Source organism: Mugil cephalus, chromosome 7 (genome assembly GCF_022458985.1).
Source record: "Mugil cephalus isolate CIBA_MC_2020 chromosome 7, CIBA_Mcephalus_1.1, whole genome shotgun sequence".
NCBI lineage: Eukaryota > Metazoa > Chordata > Actinopteri > Mugiliformes > Mugilidae > Mugil > Mugil cephalus.
The window spans coordinates 23,029,370-23,050,602 of NC_061776.1; the positions used below are offsets into that span (position 1 = coordinate 23,029,370).

At 40.5% G+C, this 21,233-nt stretch overlaps 1 protein-coding gene across 1 annotated transcript; it reads right to left on the reverse strand.

Annotated features, from left to right (window-relative positions):
• Window positions 1-27: 27 nt before the first annotated feature.
• Window positions 28-20,392, reverse strand: LOC125011187 (vasoactive intestinal polypeptide receptor-like). Its single transcript, XM_047590274.1, has 13 exons — window positions 20,224-20,392; window positions 18,437-18,530; window positions 17,376-17,489; window positions 9,650-9,756; window positions 9,468-9,565; window positions 7,418-7,547; window positions 5,849-6,002; window positions 4,867-4,927; window positions 3,446-3,512; window positions 3,268-3,359; window positions 2,914-3,043; window positions 2,298-2,339; window positions 28-2,149 (listed from the first exon to the last, which is right to left on the reverse strand). The coding sequence occupies exons 1-13, from the start codon at window positions 20,281-20,283 to the stop codon at window positions 1,958-1,960; spliced, it is 1,341 nt and encodes a 446-aa protein (XP_047446230.1). The 5' UTR covers window positions 20,284-20,392; the 3' UTR covers window positions 28-1,957.
• Between the last annotated feature and the right edge of the window lie 841 nt (window positions 20,393-21,233).

A 21,233-nucleotide genomic window follows, 5' to 3' on the forward strand; every position in this document is an offset into this window, starting at 1 on the left:
GAGTAGCAATGATTGTAGAGCCACATCCACAGTGCAAATGGTTTTATTCATCTTCATTTGACATTTTGTTCAACAACATAACATCTTACGCCACATACTGTACAGCACACCCTATTTGCTTAAAATGTACAAGGAAACAAATGAGAGAGATACCTTGTCAGCTTTATACTGACATTATGCACATACCACGAGTGAGGAACACAGTTTCAACGTAAACAATGATTTCCAGTTGACACCTGAGCACTAAGAGGATCGCAATAAAGCACGTCATAAACCAGTTCTTTGTATTTACAATTTTTCATTATATACAACAGTAGCTGTGTGTGACTTTTAGCATGAGGTACTTTCAGTCCATTTCACTTCAGTTTAAGCTTTACACACACTTCTCATCGAGAGCAATAACTGGATCTTAAGTAAACATCGAAATCCAACATGACTCCTGGAGTTTGTGACACTGTTACTACGCGTACATGTGGATATATGACAATGCCTTTTCTGAAAAGGCCGTGGCTTCAAATAAATGTTTTACTAAGAATTACTGAACAGAACACCATCTATCACAATGTCATTCAGCTTGATAAATTATATTTACATAAAACTAGCCAGTGTGTCTAAAGCCAAGCTAGCAGCAGGCTGTGCTTGGAAGTTGATGCTAACATTTATGAACATGCTCCCTAACGTGGTGGTGTTTAGTATGTTGAAGGATCACTGAAATCGCAATCTACGTCTACCATCTCACAGCTAACACTAAACATGAGCTGGAGTTAATGGGAATGTCATTAGTTGTGCAGGTATTTGGTCACAAATAATAATAACAATAATAATAATAATAATAATAAAAAAAAGATAAAATCTTCTACATACGATGGCACTACTAGGAACAGTAAAGATTATTAGAGATCAGTAATGGTATTACAATAACAAAAAAATAGAATCTGTGCTGATTGAATATTAAGAATAGATGGAATGAAATAAACTGTCAAAGCAATTCAGTTAATGGAAGTTAGTTATTGTTACCACATACTTATTTACAACTGTGTGTATCGTGAACTAATGGAATACATCTGGTCCATCTGTTAAGTGACTGCGCACTCAGACAAAACTAAAAGCCTCTGTAATCTGAGATAAATTTCACAAGCCCAAGCTTCAGTCTCTCCTCTGGAATGTTACCCGGCAGTAATTCAGCAGAGTGTATGTCCCCTATAAAAGTGTCATAGACAGGACAGGAACGCTGGTTATGCCATAGATTCCTCCTCTGTTACGACTGTCCATGACAGTGTCGATAATGTTGTTGCCATTGGTCCCCTGAGCAACCTGGGCCATTAGGTTAAGTGGTCGGAGCCCTCTTGTGCAATGCACCCTTTTAATAAACATCTTATAATGCAGCTTGTCCCTGGCTTTATCCATCCTAACATCAGGCGGTCATTGCCGGCCAAGACTCACATTTCCTTTCAGTTCACTTCAGTGACCGTTGGGGTTTATGAAGATCTTTCTGCTTGAGCGTTACCGTTATGTGATGTCACTCTGACAATTGATTTTCCTCAGCTGGCTGTTACCCAGTCCAGACGGACTCATCATGTGATCTCAACAAATACTGTTGTTCAAACTAATCTGTTTGCTTATATATGTGTGACACTGGCCCATAGGTAAATATCAGATACCTGGCTGTCAGTGCAGTCGACCTCCACTACCATGAAAGCTCTCTTGAATGAAACTTCAGTCTAGCTAATGTTCCTTTTTGTGTTACAATTAAAAGCATTCATTAGCTAGGCAGTGTTTCACATGTCTTATTGGCATGTGTATTTTTTTAACTGGTAATAGATACAATTACAACAAATATATTAGTATTAAACTGTCATACAGATCTTGAGTAACCAATCTACTGTATTTCCACCGTGCATGCAAGCCACACATTCAGTACATGATGATAAAGCGGAGAGTTAACTTAAGGTGGGTTTCAGATGGCAGAGAGGTGTTCCTGACATGCAGACGACCGGCGGGTTGTAGGGCTGCTTTTGGTCAACATGGTGATCTGGGTGCTGAAGTTGTTGCCGTTGCTGCCTATAGAGGGCTGCTGGTACTTAGTGTCAGCACCCAGGAACCTCTGCAGCATCCATCTGCGCCACTTGCGCTTAATCTCTGACTGAACCTGCAGGAGAGTCAGAGAGATAGGCAAACAGGATGAGGAAGGGCTTTTAAGAGGGCATGACACATAGAAGGTTGAGTTAAATGACATTTAGCAACTTAAAAGGACAGTAAACATCTTGAAGAGCCGTGTTCTGTTTGAATTGACTCACCTCTCCATTCAGAAAGCAGTACAAGACCGCGACAACAAAACCCTGTTAAGAAGAGAAGCAGATGAAACACCCAGCCCAGCTGTTGTTGAAAAGTAATACCAGTGTTATAGCGCAGCTGAGGAAACACTCAAAATATTTCTGCATGAATAATGACAGTGAGATTATGACCAATCTCAGGCTCAGACAGGAGGTTCGTAATTTAGATCCCTGGGAAATTTTCCCAGGAGATATCATTCTGAGCTAAAACAGTTATAAATCAAGAATACTTTCCATTGCTAGGTTTCATCATTGCACTTTGCTCTCAGCGTTTACATATATTTTAATACTCTGTAAATCAGGAAAGCTGTTATTCAACCATACAAAACAAAACATGTCAGCTAAACTAACCATTCATTTGCTTAATCAGATAAACTGTCTTCACACTAGCGACCTGTTAAATGAAACTTTGGAACCAGATTAGAGGAGCTCCTCTTCTTAGGCCAAACTTGTGGCACCAATTTTGCCTAAAACTAAATACACATTTCATTTGCAAGTCTACTATGACATAACATTTCGAAGCTGTTGCCGACAGAATCGTTAACTCTTTTTTTTTTTTTTTGCGGTTAGGTCATGTTACCTGAAATGAACCCAGAATGAGATCGAACACCATCCTCACTTGCGGGTGGACATGTTCAGGGATGAATCCAAAAATAATGTAGTTAATACCAAATAGAGGAATTAACAACAGCGTTGATTTAGCCAGTCTCCTAAAACACAGAAGAAAAATGTAAAAGTGAAAAGAAGGTTAGTGCTCACCTCTGTTAAAAGACCACAAAAGCTTGGGTCAAGGCAATATTTGTCACCATGCCAGAGCTATTGCCCAACACCAAAACTTATTGTCTGAAAAATTATTTATTCAGAGCCACTGATAAGAAATTATTGTAACCAGCGCTAGGATAAAGATGTTGACATTTTGCACCCAAAAACCTACGAGTACTGATTGGATTCCTTTCTTCCGATGTCAGGGCAATTCATCTTCTGTCGCAAAATCCGGATTATACAAATGAAGAGGAAAAAGTTCACCTGCCAGGAGAGTAGCAGACTGTTACTGTTGCACTGGGCAGACCCGTACATGAAAACGTTGGTCACAAAGAGGCGCCGTGACTCACGAGTATGGTGATTAAAATAGGTGTTTTGATGATCCACCAAGGACTGTCATCAATTATCTCCCAGCATCTGACAAAAGAGAGTAAATACAAACAAATTCTCATGAAACTAATTCAAACTAGGCGGAGATGAGCTCTCTTGTTCAATGGAACATGCAAATGTGTGGTTACAAAGGAGCTTAACTAAATGATGGAAATGAAAAATGAGCCAGAGGCTGTGCTGTACATGTGTGCAAATCAGCACTAAAAGACAGATACTTTCCAAACGTTTCTGTTCCATCAATCAAATCTAGTGTTACAAAAACTACATCAACAGGGGACATGGTTCAAAGTGATCTACCATGAAAAGGAACTGCTTGTCCTTCCGCCTGTCATAATCATGCAAACTACAGCCCTATAAATGAGTAACCACTGAAACCAGCCTGAAAAGGAGAACAAACGTGAAGCTATAGAAACTGCTGATATGCATGTGTAGGATGACGTTCAAACAATCAATCAGAGGTCCCTGCATTCTTAGAGGTACGGAAAGCAGTTTTGTTCAAACTGATAAATAAATATGCCAAAATAAGGATGATTTTGAAAGCAGTCGTGAAATAACATAATTTCTGCAATAAATGGTTTTAAAAAGATCAGGTCTGCAGCCTTTCAGTTCAGTTTGGTGAGACTGGTGTCCCTGAGCATGTGATATTGAAAGGGATGTTTTACTACTAATACTACATTTATTTTTCATTGATTCACCCTGTGAAGCAAACACATATCACACTAAATGCAGGTTTATGTGTTTGAATGCGGTCTGACCCTTCTATTGGAGATGCTGCATTCATAGGTAAAGCTAAATGAGATTTGGCAGCAGAAATTCAGTTTGCCTTTTGTATTTGTATGATGACTAGACACCAGAGAAATAAAATGTGTAAAACCTGGTGCTTATACCGTATTTTTGGACACATTAAGCTTTTGTACACAAGAAGTTATAAGTTATAATGCCCTGGGTTTGCCTGGTTTTGTCATTTAAAAGTTATTTTTCTCCATTATTTAGGATTAAAACAAATACTTCAATGGCAGAGACAGGCAGGGAAAATTGTGAGTTTTCAAGTGCGAAAAACTAGTCTTCACTTAACCTGGCATAGCTAAACTCAGATGTTATCAGTTTGTTGTCATACAAACAATGGCGCCACTGGTCAAGACAGATAGATATCTGGGAGCAATAAAACGTGGCGCACCTTCCTTTTAGGATGTGGTGTTTGCATACTTAACTCTGTAACTTGGGAAATGAGACCAGTGGGGAGCATGTGAATGCACTATTACTCATCACGCATTTTCTTCAGGGTAATCAAAAATCATATGGTTTCCCGCCAAAACTAAAATGAACCGATAAAAACAACTTTAATCAGCAAGATTAAAACCGAGACAAACAGTACACTCACCCCGGGTGGTTTAAATAAGCCTTTGTAATAACCCATGCAGAGATAAAGATGGTTGGAGCACCTGCAAACATTAAACACAAACAGAATAATTTATAAGCGATGTGGTTCAACATTAAAATCATCTCTATTAAAATAATCTCTGCGTCTTAGACCAAAAGGATCAGTTATATCCGCTTTCACTCAGCATGGCCAAATATGAGTCTGAGCGTTGAGCGTGTGTACTCTGCTAATCTTTTGAACGATTTTATAGCCAAAGCAATATTGCGTTTTGGGTACACTTATTCTTTTTAACAGGGTTCATATGTGCTCTGTGCCAATATTAGCTGATCCTGGGTGTCTGTCTGCAGGAAAGTCACAGCCCTGTTTCCCTTCAAGCCCTATTTATAGAGTTACTTTATAATACAAAGGAAAGAAAATGTCGGAAGTCTGGTTGTTAAATTTACATTGCAAAGCACCAAATGGCAATAGAAGAATATTATAAATGTAAAGCCAAAGTATTTTTAAGATGAAAGTACTCATTGGCTCTGCCTCTTTCTGTATCAGCAAATAGAGAGTGTCTATCTATTAAAAAAATCCACTTATTTGCTCTGCTAGTTCAGGGTTAAGGGTTAAGAACTTAGATTATTCATATATTATGTCTGCCATAAAGGGATAAAGCTGTTTTCCTAGAAAAAGGCATGGTAGAACGCAAGACTGAATTATAACAACAAGTGCCAGCTGCCTCCTGCTGCTTATTTAAGCACGACTCATACATATGCAGATGGAAAGGCTCTGCATTTTCCTGAAGCACCTGCATGTATAAAATCTCACTTATAAAATCATTTACATATGATGTGGCTGCGGCAGTAAAAAACCCAAAAAGACATTCAGTTTGAAAAATGATTGTGTTTGATGAAAAATGAACAAATCCCATCTCCGTGCAGATTGGATTCTGTAGGGTGATACGTATTCAGCGAAGCGTGGCGCAGGAGCTAGCACGTACCCCAGCCGATCAGGATGTACCACCAGAAGTACTTCCTCTCAGAGAAGAAGGAGACGGCTAACAGGGCGTGAAGATAGAGGCCCTCCACCAGCAGCCAGAAGTAACTCGCCATGATCCCGTACTGGAACAAGATCACCACTGCCCTGCAGCCCACCTACAAAACATTTACATGTTAATGGAAACTGTGCTTCCTGTGAGTGTGCACGTGTAACGGTACGTAGAAAACATTTTTAAGAAATCACTTTGAAATTGGTATGGATGATTCATTTAAAGGAAAATGAATCAGTTAAGAATTGGCAAGCCACTGATTAAAAGAAGACGGGAGGAGATTCATGCCTTCGGAGTGAAAGATAAATCATCTATGATCTGAAGTAAGAGTGTTCTCTCAGCGTAACAGGAGAAGATGCTGTTGTTGGTAGCACAGGTGACAGATAGAAGGTGAGTTGCACAGTAATAAACCTGCCTGAACTGCGAACGTTACTGAAAAGTTTAAAGAGGCACCATGTAGCCACCACTGGATTAACGAATGGAGCTCTGGCAACAAGTTGCATAAACATAAACTACAGGACATAGTATAACACATTTAGGAGGGTGTCACAAGTAGAGCAAATAATATTTGGTTTAATTTAGCTGATATTATAAAAGATAAGGCTGTACCAGACCAAATAAGAGTGTATTGACTTAATTAAAAACCTATATTACTTACATACTGTATGTATGCTTTAAAGGGGGGTATCCAGTTTTGTTCCAGGGTTTGAGTTTCAGAAATCTGTTTAAAATGGTAATAAACTTGACTGACCACAATATCTAAAACTAGTTTCTCGTCAATATTTAATCTCCATAAAAGTCTTTTTTTTTTCTCACTGTAGAGTTTAGAAAGGTGCGAGAGGTTTAGCAGCTGTGTTTGGACCCTAAAGAGGAGATGTCTAAACTGAGCCATTAACGATAGGCACAGCAGACGATTTACAGGCTGCTCATCTAATCCTCTCAGGTATTAAGGCGGTGGATTCAGCTGGAGCAAGATCGGAGAAAGCAGCACTGGCGTTGTTGGCTTGATCAATCAAATAAAGACAACAGATGTATTATGTGAAACTGTAACCACTCCCAGGAAGCTTTGCCAACCGCCTCATCGTAACTTACTCTTAACTCTTAACGTAGTTATAATACTGTTACTATGATCATGTAATCTAGAAAGTGATCAGAACCAGATAAGAAGATTCTTATTGTGAATTATTGACAAAGCTGTATGTGGTTCTAGCTTAATGTTCAGCAAACAGAAACTCTCACAACATCCTGCTGGGCACATGAATAGGGAGACAGTGTCTCAAGAGTGGAAAGGACATGGTAAACACTGCTACACCCAAAATGTTAAGCAAACTTTGAGACATTTAAGTTACTAAAGTCTGAAAGAGTAAGCTAAGGACAGGAGTTACAGCCGAACAAATTAGGTACAATACAGAACAGCTGATGAAGGCAATCAAAAAACTGTAGAATTCATTTCAGTAGAGCAGATGTGTTGGGGAGAGAAAGCAGAGCTTTCAGCACCGAAGGAGTGAAGGGTGTACTTACTGGCGACTGGCAATTGACTGTCTCGCCGACATCATACAGAACCACGTCCTTAATGAAAACAGTCACAGCTTTCAATATGAAGGACACAAACAGATGCATGTGGATGTAGTTTCTTGTGCAGTGCAGCTTCCTGGAGAAGAGCACAGATAAATTCTATGATGAAGTGCGTGTTAATGGAAGCAACACATACATACATAAATGTATTCACCTGAAACTTTGGTGCGTTAATGTACACGGTCAAACATTTACAGGAGGAATATATATATATATATTAGCCAAGGAAAGAAGCACTTACTGTACAGGACTGTAATGTGCTCCTGCTGTGCTGTTATCTAAATGTCACAGACCATATAAACCCAGCAATTTTCAAGAAAAGCTTTCAGTGTGCTTCACTCTTAATACGGATGTAGTTTTAGGGTCGAATATAGAAAATGTCACGAATGTAAATTCTTCCTTCCTAGTGTTTTCAAACAAATGCCTTCCCAGTGAGCTGATGACTTGGGGTGAATTGTATAAACCCACCAGGCTCATCCTCTGCAGGACGGGTGCGATGACACACAGCATCGACCAGCTGCCTGAACGCCGTGTCTGCAGCCGAACATAAACAGCAAACGCTGTTCACATCCTGTCTCTGCTCCAGAATGCAAACCAATGGCATTTCATAACCCAGAGGAGTAAACACACCTCTTACTGTTTAGCCCGCAGCATGCAAACAGTCCAAATGCAAACTCTGACAGAGATCACAACTGCACCGAGCAGGCTGTTTATCAGAAACCACACACACCAGGTACTTGTATTTGTTCTATCAGTGTCATTGTCTCATATATTTTCTATAAGCCCAGAACTGATAGTCAAGACGGAAGATGCTGTGGACAACAGACGTCGGTTTAAGTGGTTTGACTTAGTTTGAGTTTATAGTTATGTTATTGTTTGAAAAACATTGTAAAACCTCTATAAAATGCAGGAAATATGGTGCCAAATGAGGAGTCGAGGTGGTTTTACTGCTCTAGATGAGTGTTTTTCAACCTTTTTTGAGCCAAGGTAATATAGGCTACTATGTAGCCTATATTAAAAATATAGTCATTTTTAAATAAAAACAAAGAAAAAAGTATTTTATTATCTGTTAGATTTCTTCTATCAAATAAAAAGTGCAATTTAATTAACAACATAGCCATTCTCATCAAAGTGTCTTGAATAGGAATCAAATAAACACAAAAAAGTATTTTTTTTTATCATCCTTTATATTTCTTCTTTCAAATAAAAAGTGCATTTAACATGTCCACTTCAAAAATACAGCGGTGGTCTTAAAACTAATGAGGTAGTAAAAAACTTCAAAGTGTTTTGCAAACTCTAATTCTGTCCAAAAGCATTCTGTTAGCAGGAATACAGAAATATACAGTGCTTATTCTGACAGAAGCAATAATATTTGGGAAAGATGTCACTGTTCCACACTGAGAAATTTGAAGAGTTGCTAGTTTTGAGGGCTCTCTCATTTACCTTTGTGTTTTTTTCTCATAAAAGTTGCCTGTTTCTCCTTGTATTCACGCAGGTGAATGACAAAATAGAATGCAATGTTGTTTTGAAGCGAAGGGTGTTTCACACAACGGAGCATCCCCGGTGAACGTAAATCCAAATGAATGGTGACTCTCACTGTGGCTACATCTGGGTCTGAATTTAGTCCAGGGCCCAGTTCAGAGTAAGCATGTTTCCTTTTCAAAAACTTCTCCATCACTGTCACCAAAGTCTTGCTAGCCACAATGCTGTCACTGCTACCCCTACCTGTCACATTCTTGCGTCACTAATTCTCTTGTCTCAGCGTACAATGCAATTCGCTACCTGCTGCCATGTAGTGATAAGGAAGAGTATTATATGATTACGCTGCCTGTCACTACAGAACAGGCACTCAACAATGGCATATTATTTGCAGATAATAATTAATTCGTTTTCAATTAGGTGAAATTGGACAATTTCCCACGACACACCTGACGATCTCTCATGGCACACTAATGGTTAATGATGGGAAAAGCATCGCCTTGATGAATGTCCTTACCGGAAGATGCACAGTATGATGATAGCAGCCGTCAGAGAGATGAGTGACACACTGTGACCAATGGTATAACCCACTTTGATAGCGTTGAAGAAATCTCCCTGCAACAACATATATTTAATTTACACTGAGTGGAGACATTTCACATGCAAAGCCACCGTGAGACTGGAGGTTGCCATACTGACCGTATTTTCATCCATGGTGTTGTTTGGATTGTATCCACAGTCCATAATGTAGGAGTCCATGCTGATTGGGGTCCAGCCATCCACAGTGCAGGTCTTTGACAGATTACCTGATGAACAGAGGGATGGAAGAACAAATTGGGCAAGATTTCTGTAATGCTACACTTCAGCTTCTGCGTGGATCATTTAAAAGTACGGTGATGTATGTGTCAAGAGGAATTGCATAAGATGTAAGACAAAGCTACCAGTACACTAACACTTAATTATGTCACACTGAAACAAATGAGTCTCACTGGAATACTCCCAAATACTAAAAGGGGGTGGAAGGAATGACTGAAGGGGATCAGTCGTCCAACTGGCTCAGTTCCCATGTGTATTTGCCTTGCATCTGTTTCCTAATTACTTTCAGGCTGCGCGCACCAAGAGGCCGACAGCCAAGCAGAGATATTTTTAATCCGGCCTCCCTATGGGAGCAGAGGTGAAAGGCCCAAGTTCATTAGACTGACCATTAACAGAGGAGATGGTACTCTCCTCTGACAGTGGAACATAGGAGCAGAGAGGAGCTCCGTAGAGCACACAAGACGAGGGCTTTGCCACAGTGGAGAGCAGTTCAGCATGCAGGGGATTAAAAGTGTGCAGAGCTCTGTATATACCTGCAGAGTAGGGATCAGAAAAGTTCCATAATGCAGAGTTAACGAGAGCTCAGTAGCGTATAATAAACTGCAGCAACGTGCAGGAGCTCTGTGAAGTATAACAGACTTGAGCCCAGTGGTAGATCAGAGTAGAGAACAGTACTACGACTAAGAGTACTAAGTGAATAAAGAGTATAACACACTAAAGAGCTCATCGCTACAGCAGACTAGAGCTCAGTAGAGCAGAATATGAGAGCTCATTACACAAATCAGCCACAATATTATGACCACCGTCCTAATAAAACAGTTGCGACTCATCATGGACATGGTTCTGAGAGTGTCCTGTGGTGTCTGGAAACACAGTGTTGTTAGTGGGTGGCTTTGGGTCCTGTGAGTTGAGGGGAGGGGCCTCTGTTGTTCCTAAACCGTCTTTGGGTGTGTGTCTGTGTCAGGCTGCATCCTGCTGTGGATAGATGCTGCCATCAAGGAGTATCATTGGTATGGGGCGGAGGTGTCTGATCTGGTCTGGGTGGGTGGTACAACATCCACATGAATGAATGCCAGGTCCAAAGGTTTCCCAGCAGGACACTGAATTGTCAAAAGACTGTCAATGTTACTTCTTCTCTGGCACATATTGTTGTGGCTGATTGGTAAAGTAAAGTAGCTGAATGGATTAGACCAGAGCAGAACTCTTGCGCGTATCGCAGTGTAGAGCTTGATAGATCACACTGGAGCTCAACAGAGACAAGTAGGTTACACTAGACACCTGCTAGAAGGTATTCATAGGGTATCTGTAGCTCAGCAAGGACAGATGACAAGAGAGAGGAGCCCTATGGAGTAGACCTGAGTTCAGCAGAGAACAGTAGAGCTGTGTATAGAGTACACTAATGTTAGACCTCATCGGACTAGACCTGAATTCAGCTGAATACACTGAAACCAGCGCCCTTTAGCACACACTAAGCCAGTATTTTTCAGTATCTCAGTGAGTGTATTTGTATTTTCTCCCTCTCTTGACTCTCATAGCAAACTGTACACTAATGACAACAGCACAAGTATGATATTTTACAAAAGATTGGAATAATTAAATACTAGCACAATTTTTTCAAAGCTAAAAAACAGAAAACAAAAAAAATATCAGTTTCACATTGTGTCAAAGAGTATGTATTCAAGTGAACAACAGAGATTTGACTCACAGAGTTTCTGTGAGAACCTTAACTTCTCTAACTTTAGATGTAAAATTTCCCGTATCCAACTGTTGTGAGCCGGTAGAGAAATATGTTTCCATTTGAGGAGAATGGTATGCCTGGCAAGCTGGGTGGTAAAGGCCACGGCCTGCTGTGTAGTAATGGGGAGATTTTTAGGCAGAGGGAGACCAAAAAGAACAGTCAGGGGATTTGGTTATAAATTTGCATTTAGAGTCTGTTTGAGAGTTTTATTGGTCCAATATTATATACTGGACCAAAAGTTCGTCAGCCTTGGGCACGTCCAGGACATGTGTACATGGTTGGCTGGGGACTGTTTAGAGCGATTACAGGCATTACTGCTACTTGGATATATCTTTTCTAATTTAGCATTAGTGAAATGGGCTCTGTGAAGCACCTCCTACTGTAATAGTCCATGCATGGCACAAATCGATGAAGAATTAATCAGTTTTAAAATGTCTCTCCACTGGACATCAGTAATGTCTATTCCAGATCCTCTTCCCACGCATTTTTTGGCAATTCAGTGGGGACTGGGTTCAGAAGTGCAATATTATTATAAATGACAGATATCAGTCACTTTTGTCGCAGATCGAGAGACAGTTATTGGTCTATTTCAGCTTCAGGGTGTCGGTTTGGATATCTCAGTGTGAGCCCAGGGTGGACTGGGTAGTCCCCCTTCCGGTTTAGAAAGTTGAGGAAAGTTTTTTTTTTTTTTTCAATATGGGCTGGTTTATTATGCCAAATAAAAGTGTTGAGTTGTTGGTCAAGATTAGCGAAAATGGATTCATTGAGACAAATTGTGATGTATTGAAAAAGATACAGAAATTTTAGAAGGGAAAGGGGGAGGGCAGCCCTTCTGGACAGGTCTGACTTGCATTTATCTAATAGCGGCTGAAAGTTCTTCTTCTGCAAGAGTTCCCTGAAGGAGCTGGTAATAAACACCCCCAAATACTTGAATCATTCTTCAGCTATTTTGAAAGGAAATACAGACTATTGGAGGGAAAATGTTTACAAAAAAATAGCTCACTTTTCTGAATGTTCAATGTTTATATGTTTATACCCTGATAGGTGCCCAAACTGATCCAGAGTTGACAAAATTGAGGGGAGGGAGGATGTGGGATTTGAAATAAATAAGAGAAGGTCATCAGCATATAAAGAGAGTTTGTGAACTAGACCAAAACGAGAAATGCCTTCAAACTCATTCTGGTTTCTAAGCCAGACATCTAGTGGCTCGATGGCTATACTGAACAACAAAGGTGAGAGCGGGCAGCCCTGCTGGGTCCCATGTTTGAGAGGTAAATATGCTTACCCTGACTTTTGATGAATAGCATACCTGCTGATTGCTCAACGTCTTTGTCAGTCTATCCCATCTGTTAATAAATGGTAAAATCTAAAAATAAAATTCTTTGCTATATTTTTCAAGTCATTTTTACTTACTTTATAGGTGTTAGTCGAGATAGATTTTGCAACCTTTACTGGGCCATATGGAACCCTAGAGTGGACAGCTCTGTGATTCTGTTTAATCTCTTCTTATTTGACACTTATTTGTAGTGTTTCCTCATCTCCTTTCCCACCAGTAAAGAAAGGAAGCCATGTGTGCTGGCTACAAATTAATCAGTGTGCTGAATACCACTGTAGAAATCTAAATGTAAGACATTCCTCACATTGCCCAATCGTATATATCCCCGCCGTTATCGAATCAAGACCGAGTTGGGAAATGACCAACAATCCAAAGTCTTAGAATGTATTTGGCATTAAAACTTGGTCAGCTCACAAATACCTGAGTGGCGCAATGCAGAGAAGACAGAGGTTTAGCCTCCTCAAACAAACTGACAAGACACAAAGGCGAAGATAAGCCTCTGCTGTTTCAGCCCATGCCACCGCTGGATCTGCCTTGTTTGAGGGATTGCCAGAAGAATGCTTTCATCATCCCCCAAAATATGACTGCAAGGATTTTCAGTGTCATGGGCGACAACGGGGAGACCAAAAATAAATTCATCACCCCATAAATCCTGTGTTGTATATTCAAATGCTTTATCCTTTCTAAATTATACATATTAGCATGTTAGCTCAACTGAATATAACATGTACAGTATAACATATAGCATGTAGATTGAAACCAATGACAGTCAGGCACTGTCACAGTGAGCCTTGAGAGAGGGTGAGTCTCCCGTGTTATTAAAAGAGATGAATGACTGTGTGTTTGTGTTAGACCTACTAGGTAAAAAGTTCATGAGAATGGCAAACTCTATCTCAACTTAATTTATGACTTGGCCCCTGAATCTCTGTGGCGCCGTGTTTTGTAATGCATGTTTTTTTGTGTAAGGCTTTCAAAATGAATGGCTCAGGATGTGTCAATAACTTGAGGCTTTCGCAACTGTTCCTGACAGCGAGGCAAAGCTGACTTTTCGTGGGACAGGTGAAAAACTTCTACCTCTCGAGGATATAAAAGCGCTTTGAAATAAATGGATGACCTGGAAATGATCAGTGGTCAAACCACACAAATAGGGTCGTTTTTCTTAGTCCGTGTAATGCTCCATCACTTGTATGAGTCTCTTCTTCAGCTGTAATTTACAATGCGAAGAACCCCAGGCTGTTCATCATCCTTTAATTAAGTCCTCCTTACATGACCTGAGTGCAGAGCAGGTTTAACCAGCAGAGACCTGCACTGATTACTTCATTTACTGCATAATTGATATCAAGCACATGAGTACAGCACAGATCATTTACTATAACAACCACTACTCTTGGTCTTAAAGCGACTTTCCATCCTGGTCTTGGCTTGGGGCCTGTTGATCATGTGAACCTTTGACGTGACAGTGAAATACACCCCTTCTGCCTTCAACCCCGCAAATATGGTGATTCTTCATACATCCCCTCTCTTTTCCCTGGAGTGCTATCCCCTCTCAGGTCACACTATCTCCCATCTGGGTCACATCACAGCTTCCCACACAACCCTTCTTTCTCTGAACTGAGCCTTCACATGCCGATGATAAATCTTTGGTTCGAGCCCCTCTCACGTCTAAAATATGACGGGGGAAAGATACTGGCTACAGCAACAGGAAACCTTTCACCATATCTGAGGAACACAGGTTGAGTACTGCAAAAGTTGCAACGGCAAACTTGATCAAAGACGGTGGAACATCTGGTGTTGAGCTTGTGTGCAGACGAAATGAAACACACCGAATTCTCAATACTAGGTGGTGGGCAAGGTTATTTTAATTATGCCCCACTTTACATTAATAAAAAGCATCCTGGGTGATCCAATTAAACATGTGTAGGTTTAAATACAATACACACACAGGGTACTAATAGCCTTTAAGTCTTGTGTTTTTATCAGCTCACCTCATTAATATATCATGGCTATTATAATAACCAAAAGCTAAAACTAATGCTCTAACTAATGAAAGATTAAACTAAATCAAATAAAAAAAAAAAGAAGAATACAAAAAATATAAAACTATAATACTTCTGGTGGTGGCTAAACATTAAGTCTATTTGGCTCATTGGAGGTGGAATGTTTGCCATTAATCGGCATGAAAACAAGACTTCAGACTGAAACTGAAGGGCAGGAAAACCAACACACTGTCTCTACAAAGCTGCTTGCCGTGCACGCACAGTAGTTATTTGATCATTAAAAATATGAAAAATGGATCGGTGCAGCCTTTCAGAGCCGTAACACTTTCACTCACAAGTGATTTAAATCACGTCCTCTTACATTTCTCAATGCTCCGAGATAAACCGAGCCCTCTCCGCAAGCTGAGTACAAACAAACAACTCAATCAGCTCTTATGGCACAATCACACTGGAGTGACTGGTAGTTAATGACAAATGCAGATATGAAGTCTACTCAGAAAGGAATGTTCTTAAGAACTACTGTACAAACATGCTGCAATTCCACCAGTTAATTCTCAAGACAGTCGTTTCCCTACGCATAATTAGCTCTACTTCCCTTTGAGGTTTTCAGAGATTAAAGAAGGACAAACAAACAGAGTGTCTCTTTGATGGGCCCATTTTTATGAGGAGAGAACATGTTAGTATTTTGTCACTCACTTGTGTCGCATGTTTTGAACTTCGCTGTTTTCTTTGCAACACGTGACCGGGTGTCGGAAAAGATGCACTGGATACAAAAAGTCCATAAACCAGTGTTAACACAGCATGTGCACATGTTTTGATATAATTAATCTGCTCCGTATCCACTGTAAGCGCTCAGCGCCCAAAATGACACCTTGAGTATGAGCCACTAGGACACTAATTCCTATTTCTGGTCTCAGATATGGAGCGTGGTGAGTGGAAAGGACTCAACAGCAGGGAATATTTGGAACAATAGTAATAAAATGGAGGATCAGGATGAGAGGCATGCCAGCATCTCTGTAACTACACTATCCCCTGCCTCCATGAATACCGATCCTCATTAATTTGATATGAGACTCATATGCAAATACAGGATTAGCATAATGAGGGATGATCACTGGTGTAATGTTTATCGGCTGCTTTAGACAGATTTAGTTTTTTGAAATGCCTCTTTTGTCCCAGTTGCAGGAAAAATCGACTAGATTAATTAAACCAGATTAATTTTTTTATTTTTATTTTATTTTATTTTATTTTACTGACTCACAGTGATGGTGCAACAAGCCTCAAATGCAACTCTGACATATTGCCAGAGATGTATGTGATGTACGACCACAAATCAAACTTTACGTTATTATAGGCAGGTGTTGGCAAACAGTAGCATCCAGGAGACATAGAACATCCTTTTGAAAACATGTGTCTTCTCATGTGATGAATGCAAGACTGATATTAACGTTCATTTTAATTTTGTTGTCTGACTCTTTAGCTAATATGCGGTCCATAATGTTCACCAGCTAGTCGCTAAACGTATCTGTCTGTGTCTGATGTTTATCAGATAGTGCGTAATGGGTTGTTAGTGACTTTTGTTTTGATGGAAACAGATACCTTTGGCTGGAAACAGCCTGAAAAGTGAACTGACAAGCAAAGTCATGTGTCAGATTATCAAAACAACAAGTTTAAAGATGCTAAAATGCACCCAGGGCTTAAGAGAACAACTGGACCGGATGATAATTCTGAGCATTCAGCACTGTAGGAGGGCTGATAATTTTGCAGCATAAAGTAAAAGGAGATGGATAATGAAGCACTTGTTCTGTGCTCATTAAGCACAACTGTGTGAGAGAATAAGCTCATAACCTAAACGAGGGCATCATCTTGTTTGTGGGGAGAAGCTGGAGCATTTGTGGCTAATGCACGGTTTATACTTTTGTGTCAATTTCACGCAGTTACCAAGAGTTTTGTGTTTCAGATGACAGACAGACAGATCCACTCTGTCTAAGAAAACAGATAACAATGGACAGCCTTCCTACAGTGATCAAACAATCTTGAAAGTGTCCTTTCCTACAGCATAGTAAAGATGTGGGCCACTGAATTCAGACAAACTTGGCCCAAAGAGAATCTAGGAGACGACGACACCACTCAGGAAACCACTGACAAGATCCACGACATGATCTTGACAGGTCAACAAATAATAAAGGCACGCTGCCACAGAACTTTCCTAAACTCCATCTACCTTAGGCCTCAAATGTATCAGTCACCTCTTGTTAGAGATTTTTTTCAAGTTATTGCATAGTCATTCAATCACTGCATCAGAAACTGATTTAGGGCCTTAAATATGGATGCAGTTATTCATGATAAAAATTAATCTGGGGTTAACTTTTAGTTAGTCACTGCACATTTTTGCTTCATTTATCTATTTGTTCATGAATGAGAAATCACCCACTAATACACTTGTTGCACATCTACCTCTGACTCATGAAACTCTCCTCATCTGACTCTCTCTCGTGAAAATACATAGGCAAGCTATTCTGTAAACTTGATTCTTACGTGTATGTACGTCCCTGGAGAAGTAGAAGAGATATTTGGGGCAAGGGATGGTGACCACCTGTCCAACTTCAGCACTGGGCCAGCAGGTGATCTTGTCCCATGTCCTATTGCAACCTGAGGGAGGGGAGCCAAAAAACAAACAAAAACAAAAACAAAAGAGGTTAAGTAAGACGTTAAAGTGGCAGAAAGCAAAGACAGGATGAAGCGGAATTCTGCCAGGCAGTGTCGCACACTGTTGTGACGTTAATTCACTCCAGCGACAAACAGCATCCTGACTGAGGAGTTCCCATGGCAGCCAAAATGTGTGAGCTCAGGTCAGATATCGTTACAGACCTGGGTCTATGACAGCAGGTGACCTGAGTTAACATGCTGCGACCATGACTAATAAAACATCCCCTCCGCCTTCATCACCCGATGTTATTTGAATTCAGTGGATCACTGTGACTTTTCACCACGGGTATGCTTTCAAATCTTCACCTGCTCAACAGTTTATCACAATAATAAAAAAGAACACCTTGCCAGGTGATATTTACAACTCTGCTCTGAGGATCTGGCAACATTAAAAAGTAACAGAATCTATACCTTGCAAATTAACAAGATAATGAGTGTTTAATGACTTTTGAATTGTGCGAAAATTAACAGTCTCATTATACCTCCAGGCAGAACGGGGTTTTCAGATGCATGCAACTGAGGCTCAGCTAAGCTCAATTATCTCTGTAGAATGTAATTATGTGCTGCATATGCAACACCCCACTTGTGATTCCAAGGCTTTCAATAAAAAAATGAATTAACTTTGATTCATTGCTGTATTTTGTTTTCCATTAATAGCATCAAATGTAAACGAAGGACAGAATTAGATCAAGTTTGTTTCAAACTCAACCATATGGCTAGCATTAAGTGGAAAACAGTGTTCAGCCACGCAAAGCTTAATCTAAAGCCAGATGGGAGATTTGAACGGCTTTTGTTGTTTTTAGAGCTTGTTGTGTCACTTCAATCAGAACCTACTCGCGGAGCGTGCAAATTAAGAAATTAATGCACAAATAATAAACCACATACTGTACCTGCTGTTCTGTTCTCAATCTGAGCCATGCACGCCTCCCTCTCCTTGTCTATTTCCTTCATCATGTCACACATTTGACTTTGCATTGAAAACACCTGTGGAGAGAATATTGCACATGTGTTTTCTTTACAGTTCCATGCAGGCCAAGGTGATATTTTAACCATTGTCAGCTGTAACAAGCAGAGAAAAGTTCCAGATGTAGCCTGTAAAAAGGTTTGGGCACCACTGGGAAAACTTTAGATTTCAATTATTTGTCTGACAAAATAGAAACACATTTAATCCCCGCAGCAGACAGATATTAAAAAGAATGTTCTGCTTCTTAATTTCAAAGAAACATAAAAATTAATCTATAATTGTGGCATGCGCGCAACTTTGCTCACTCCTATGTTTGCAACAGAGTTTGTGCGTACGAGATTAGTGTTTGTGAAAACATGTTACAATTATTTAATACATATTGAAGTGCTAACTGGAAGACAGCTGTAGGAATTACAACACTAGCCCCCCTTCTCAGGGGCTCAGAAATATATGGACTTGTGGGTTGTGATCTTCCTGGTCTGCTCAACTCCGGTGGACAGAATATCAATCTTTTTTCTGTGATTTAGCCATAATATTCCTTAGCACGAGCATGCTTTGAATAGAGAACAGTCAAGCAATCAGTTCTATTAGGGTTTCCCATCAGGATTTATACAGACCCTCTGTAGGACCTCAAGATTTATTGCCCTTACTCAGCTGCATGAGTCCCCTCTCTGTGAGCATTAATCAGACTATGTAGCGTGTGGCTATTGTTAGCAACAAAATGAGCCCGTATGGCTCCAGCTTCACCCCGCATACAAGGTGACTCCCTCATGTAGGTTATGAGTTATCCTGCTCCTCAGGCTACGCAGCCGTCTCCTGTGTTGCTTCACCCATGGCCATGATTGGACAACCCCGGCAGAGATGGATCAGCGCTGCCTTAAGCCATGCAAGTTGGAGTAACAGGGGGAAACTTCCATCATGATCACTTCGGTGTTCCACAGCAGGAATGTCAAGCTCCTTTTCTTCAATGTCATCTCTTAGGAACTGAAATGGATGCAGATGCACACACCGGCATGCTGTTCTCAGGGACTTTGCTTCCAACTGCATTCCTGCATGATTCAGACATGCTTCTCCACAGGAGACAGGACGGTGGTGACGAGAGAATATAGAGACAGACAAAGGAGGCTGTTGCCATGGTGTCCAGCAGGGAGACCAATATGTACCTCATTGTTTCTCTAATAATAGTAATAACTCATCTTAATCTTGGTTGTGATGGAAGACTGAGGTGGTCATAGAAACACGTGAGTTCCACAGAAAAATTATCAAAGTCAAGGACCACTCTTGTGATTGGTTCCGATTGAAAAGCTGCTTCGCCTGTGGTGGAAACTGACAGATGGTGGGAAAATAAGATGGGAAGTCGAAGTCTGAAGCTGAAAGTGTTTTTCTATAATTCCTTCAACACGTGATGTTGATAATATTGACAAACTACTCGAATCCCTGCACACGTAGTCAGCTGAATGAATCGAGCTATAGGACGAAAGAGGCCACATTGGTGCGTCCCTGCATCCAAAGAAATAAGAAGAATAATAATAAACAGGCTTCGGGGAGCCCTGTCAACTTGGAGGCAACTCACTTCTTGAAAAATCTGCGTGTTTAAACTTTTATTCACAGATTAGACGTGCAGCTGTTGCATCCCAACTTCGAAACCAGCCTAAGTTCAAGTCAAGACACAAGTCAAAGTGTGTGTGTGTGTGCGCGCACGGGCTTACTCACGGGTCTCAGCAATATGCAAGACAAAATGAGGAGAATGCCTCTTGAAATGTCGGCCAACATATCCTTTGGAGTAGTAAAGTCGTTCAAAATGAAAGAGTTGAAAATCTAGTAATGATCCGCCACAGGTTTGTTTTGGTCCCCCTGCTGACTCTGTGCGCTCTTGCGCTCCGAGTGCGGTGGATTGCTCTGCTCCATAGGTCCTCCCCGCCCTCCTCCTCCTCCTCCCCCTCCTCCTCCTCCTCCTCCTTCCCCTCCCACCCGAGCTTTACCTTGAACAAGCAACAAATAACCAATGAAAGACCTTTTGCGGACGTCAGTGCGTGAGGGCGTTCATACGGAGCAACAAGTGAAAAGAAAACTTAACAGAGGATTCAAACAAAGCAACGCGTAGCGCACTGTCACACAGCAGTCCACAGTTATATTCTAGTGTATTTATATTTCACGTGTACGGCGCTGTGATGTTTCGTCGTTTAAACTAGTTTGAAGAGCTTGCTCTGACTTAACTACTGAACTTAATAGCAGTTTTGATGTACTTTATTTTACTATTTTATACAGTCAATGGAGACGGAATGTTAGACTTCAACTGTATGTACAGATGAAATGCTTACATGGAAAAACATATTTAAAATATTATAAATCTACACAAAATCCAAACACTATAAATAAATGTATGCTTATCAGCTCGGCTAATCATGACCAGGACTTCCAACCTTTGTCTGGCTGTGGCTAATCTGTAGGCACACAATGATGTGAGACTTTTGATGACTTACACATAAACAAATACGAACACGAAGAAAGCAGAGGCGTAGAGAAACTCTACAGCCTTTACAGGCGAGGTAGTGTGAACTCAGTGTGAATCAACACCTTCCACAGATAATTTGTGCCATCTCATCCGTGGTCTAAAGGATCAATCCAATGAAACCCAATTTAACCACAAACTGAATACCAGAACATTAGTGTAAAGTTGAGTAACATCTCCCTGACACCATCGCAACAGAAACAGTTCCCTT

Excerpts from the sequence above, each read along its gene's own strand:
- LOC125011187 (XM_047590274.1), bottom strand. The coding sequence starts at position 20,283 with ATGTTGGCCGACATTTCAAGAGGCATTCTCCTCATTTTGTCTTGCATA. Across the intron at positions 3,513-4,866 it reads GCTTATTTAAACCACCCGGG|ATGCTGGGAGATAATTGATG; the intron begins GTGAGTGTACTG and ends CTCTTTTGTCAG. Across the intron at positions 2,340-2,913 it reads TCATTCTGGGTTCATTTCAG|GGTTTTGTTGTCGCGGTCTT; the intron begins GTAACATGACCT and ends TCTTCTTAACAG.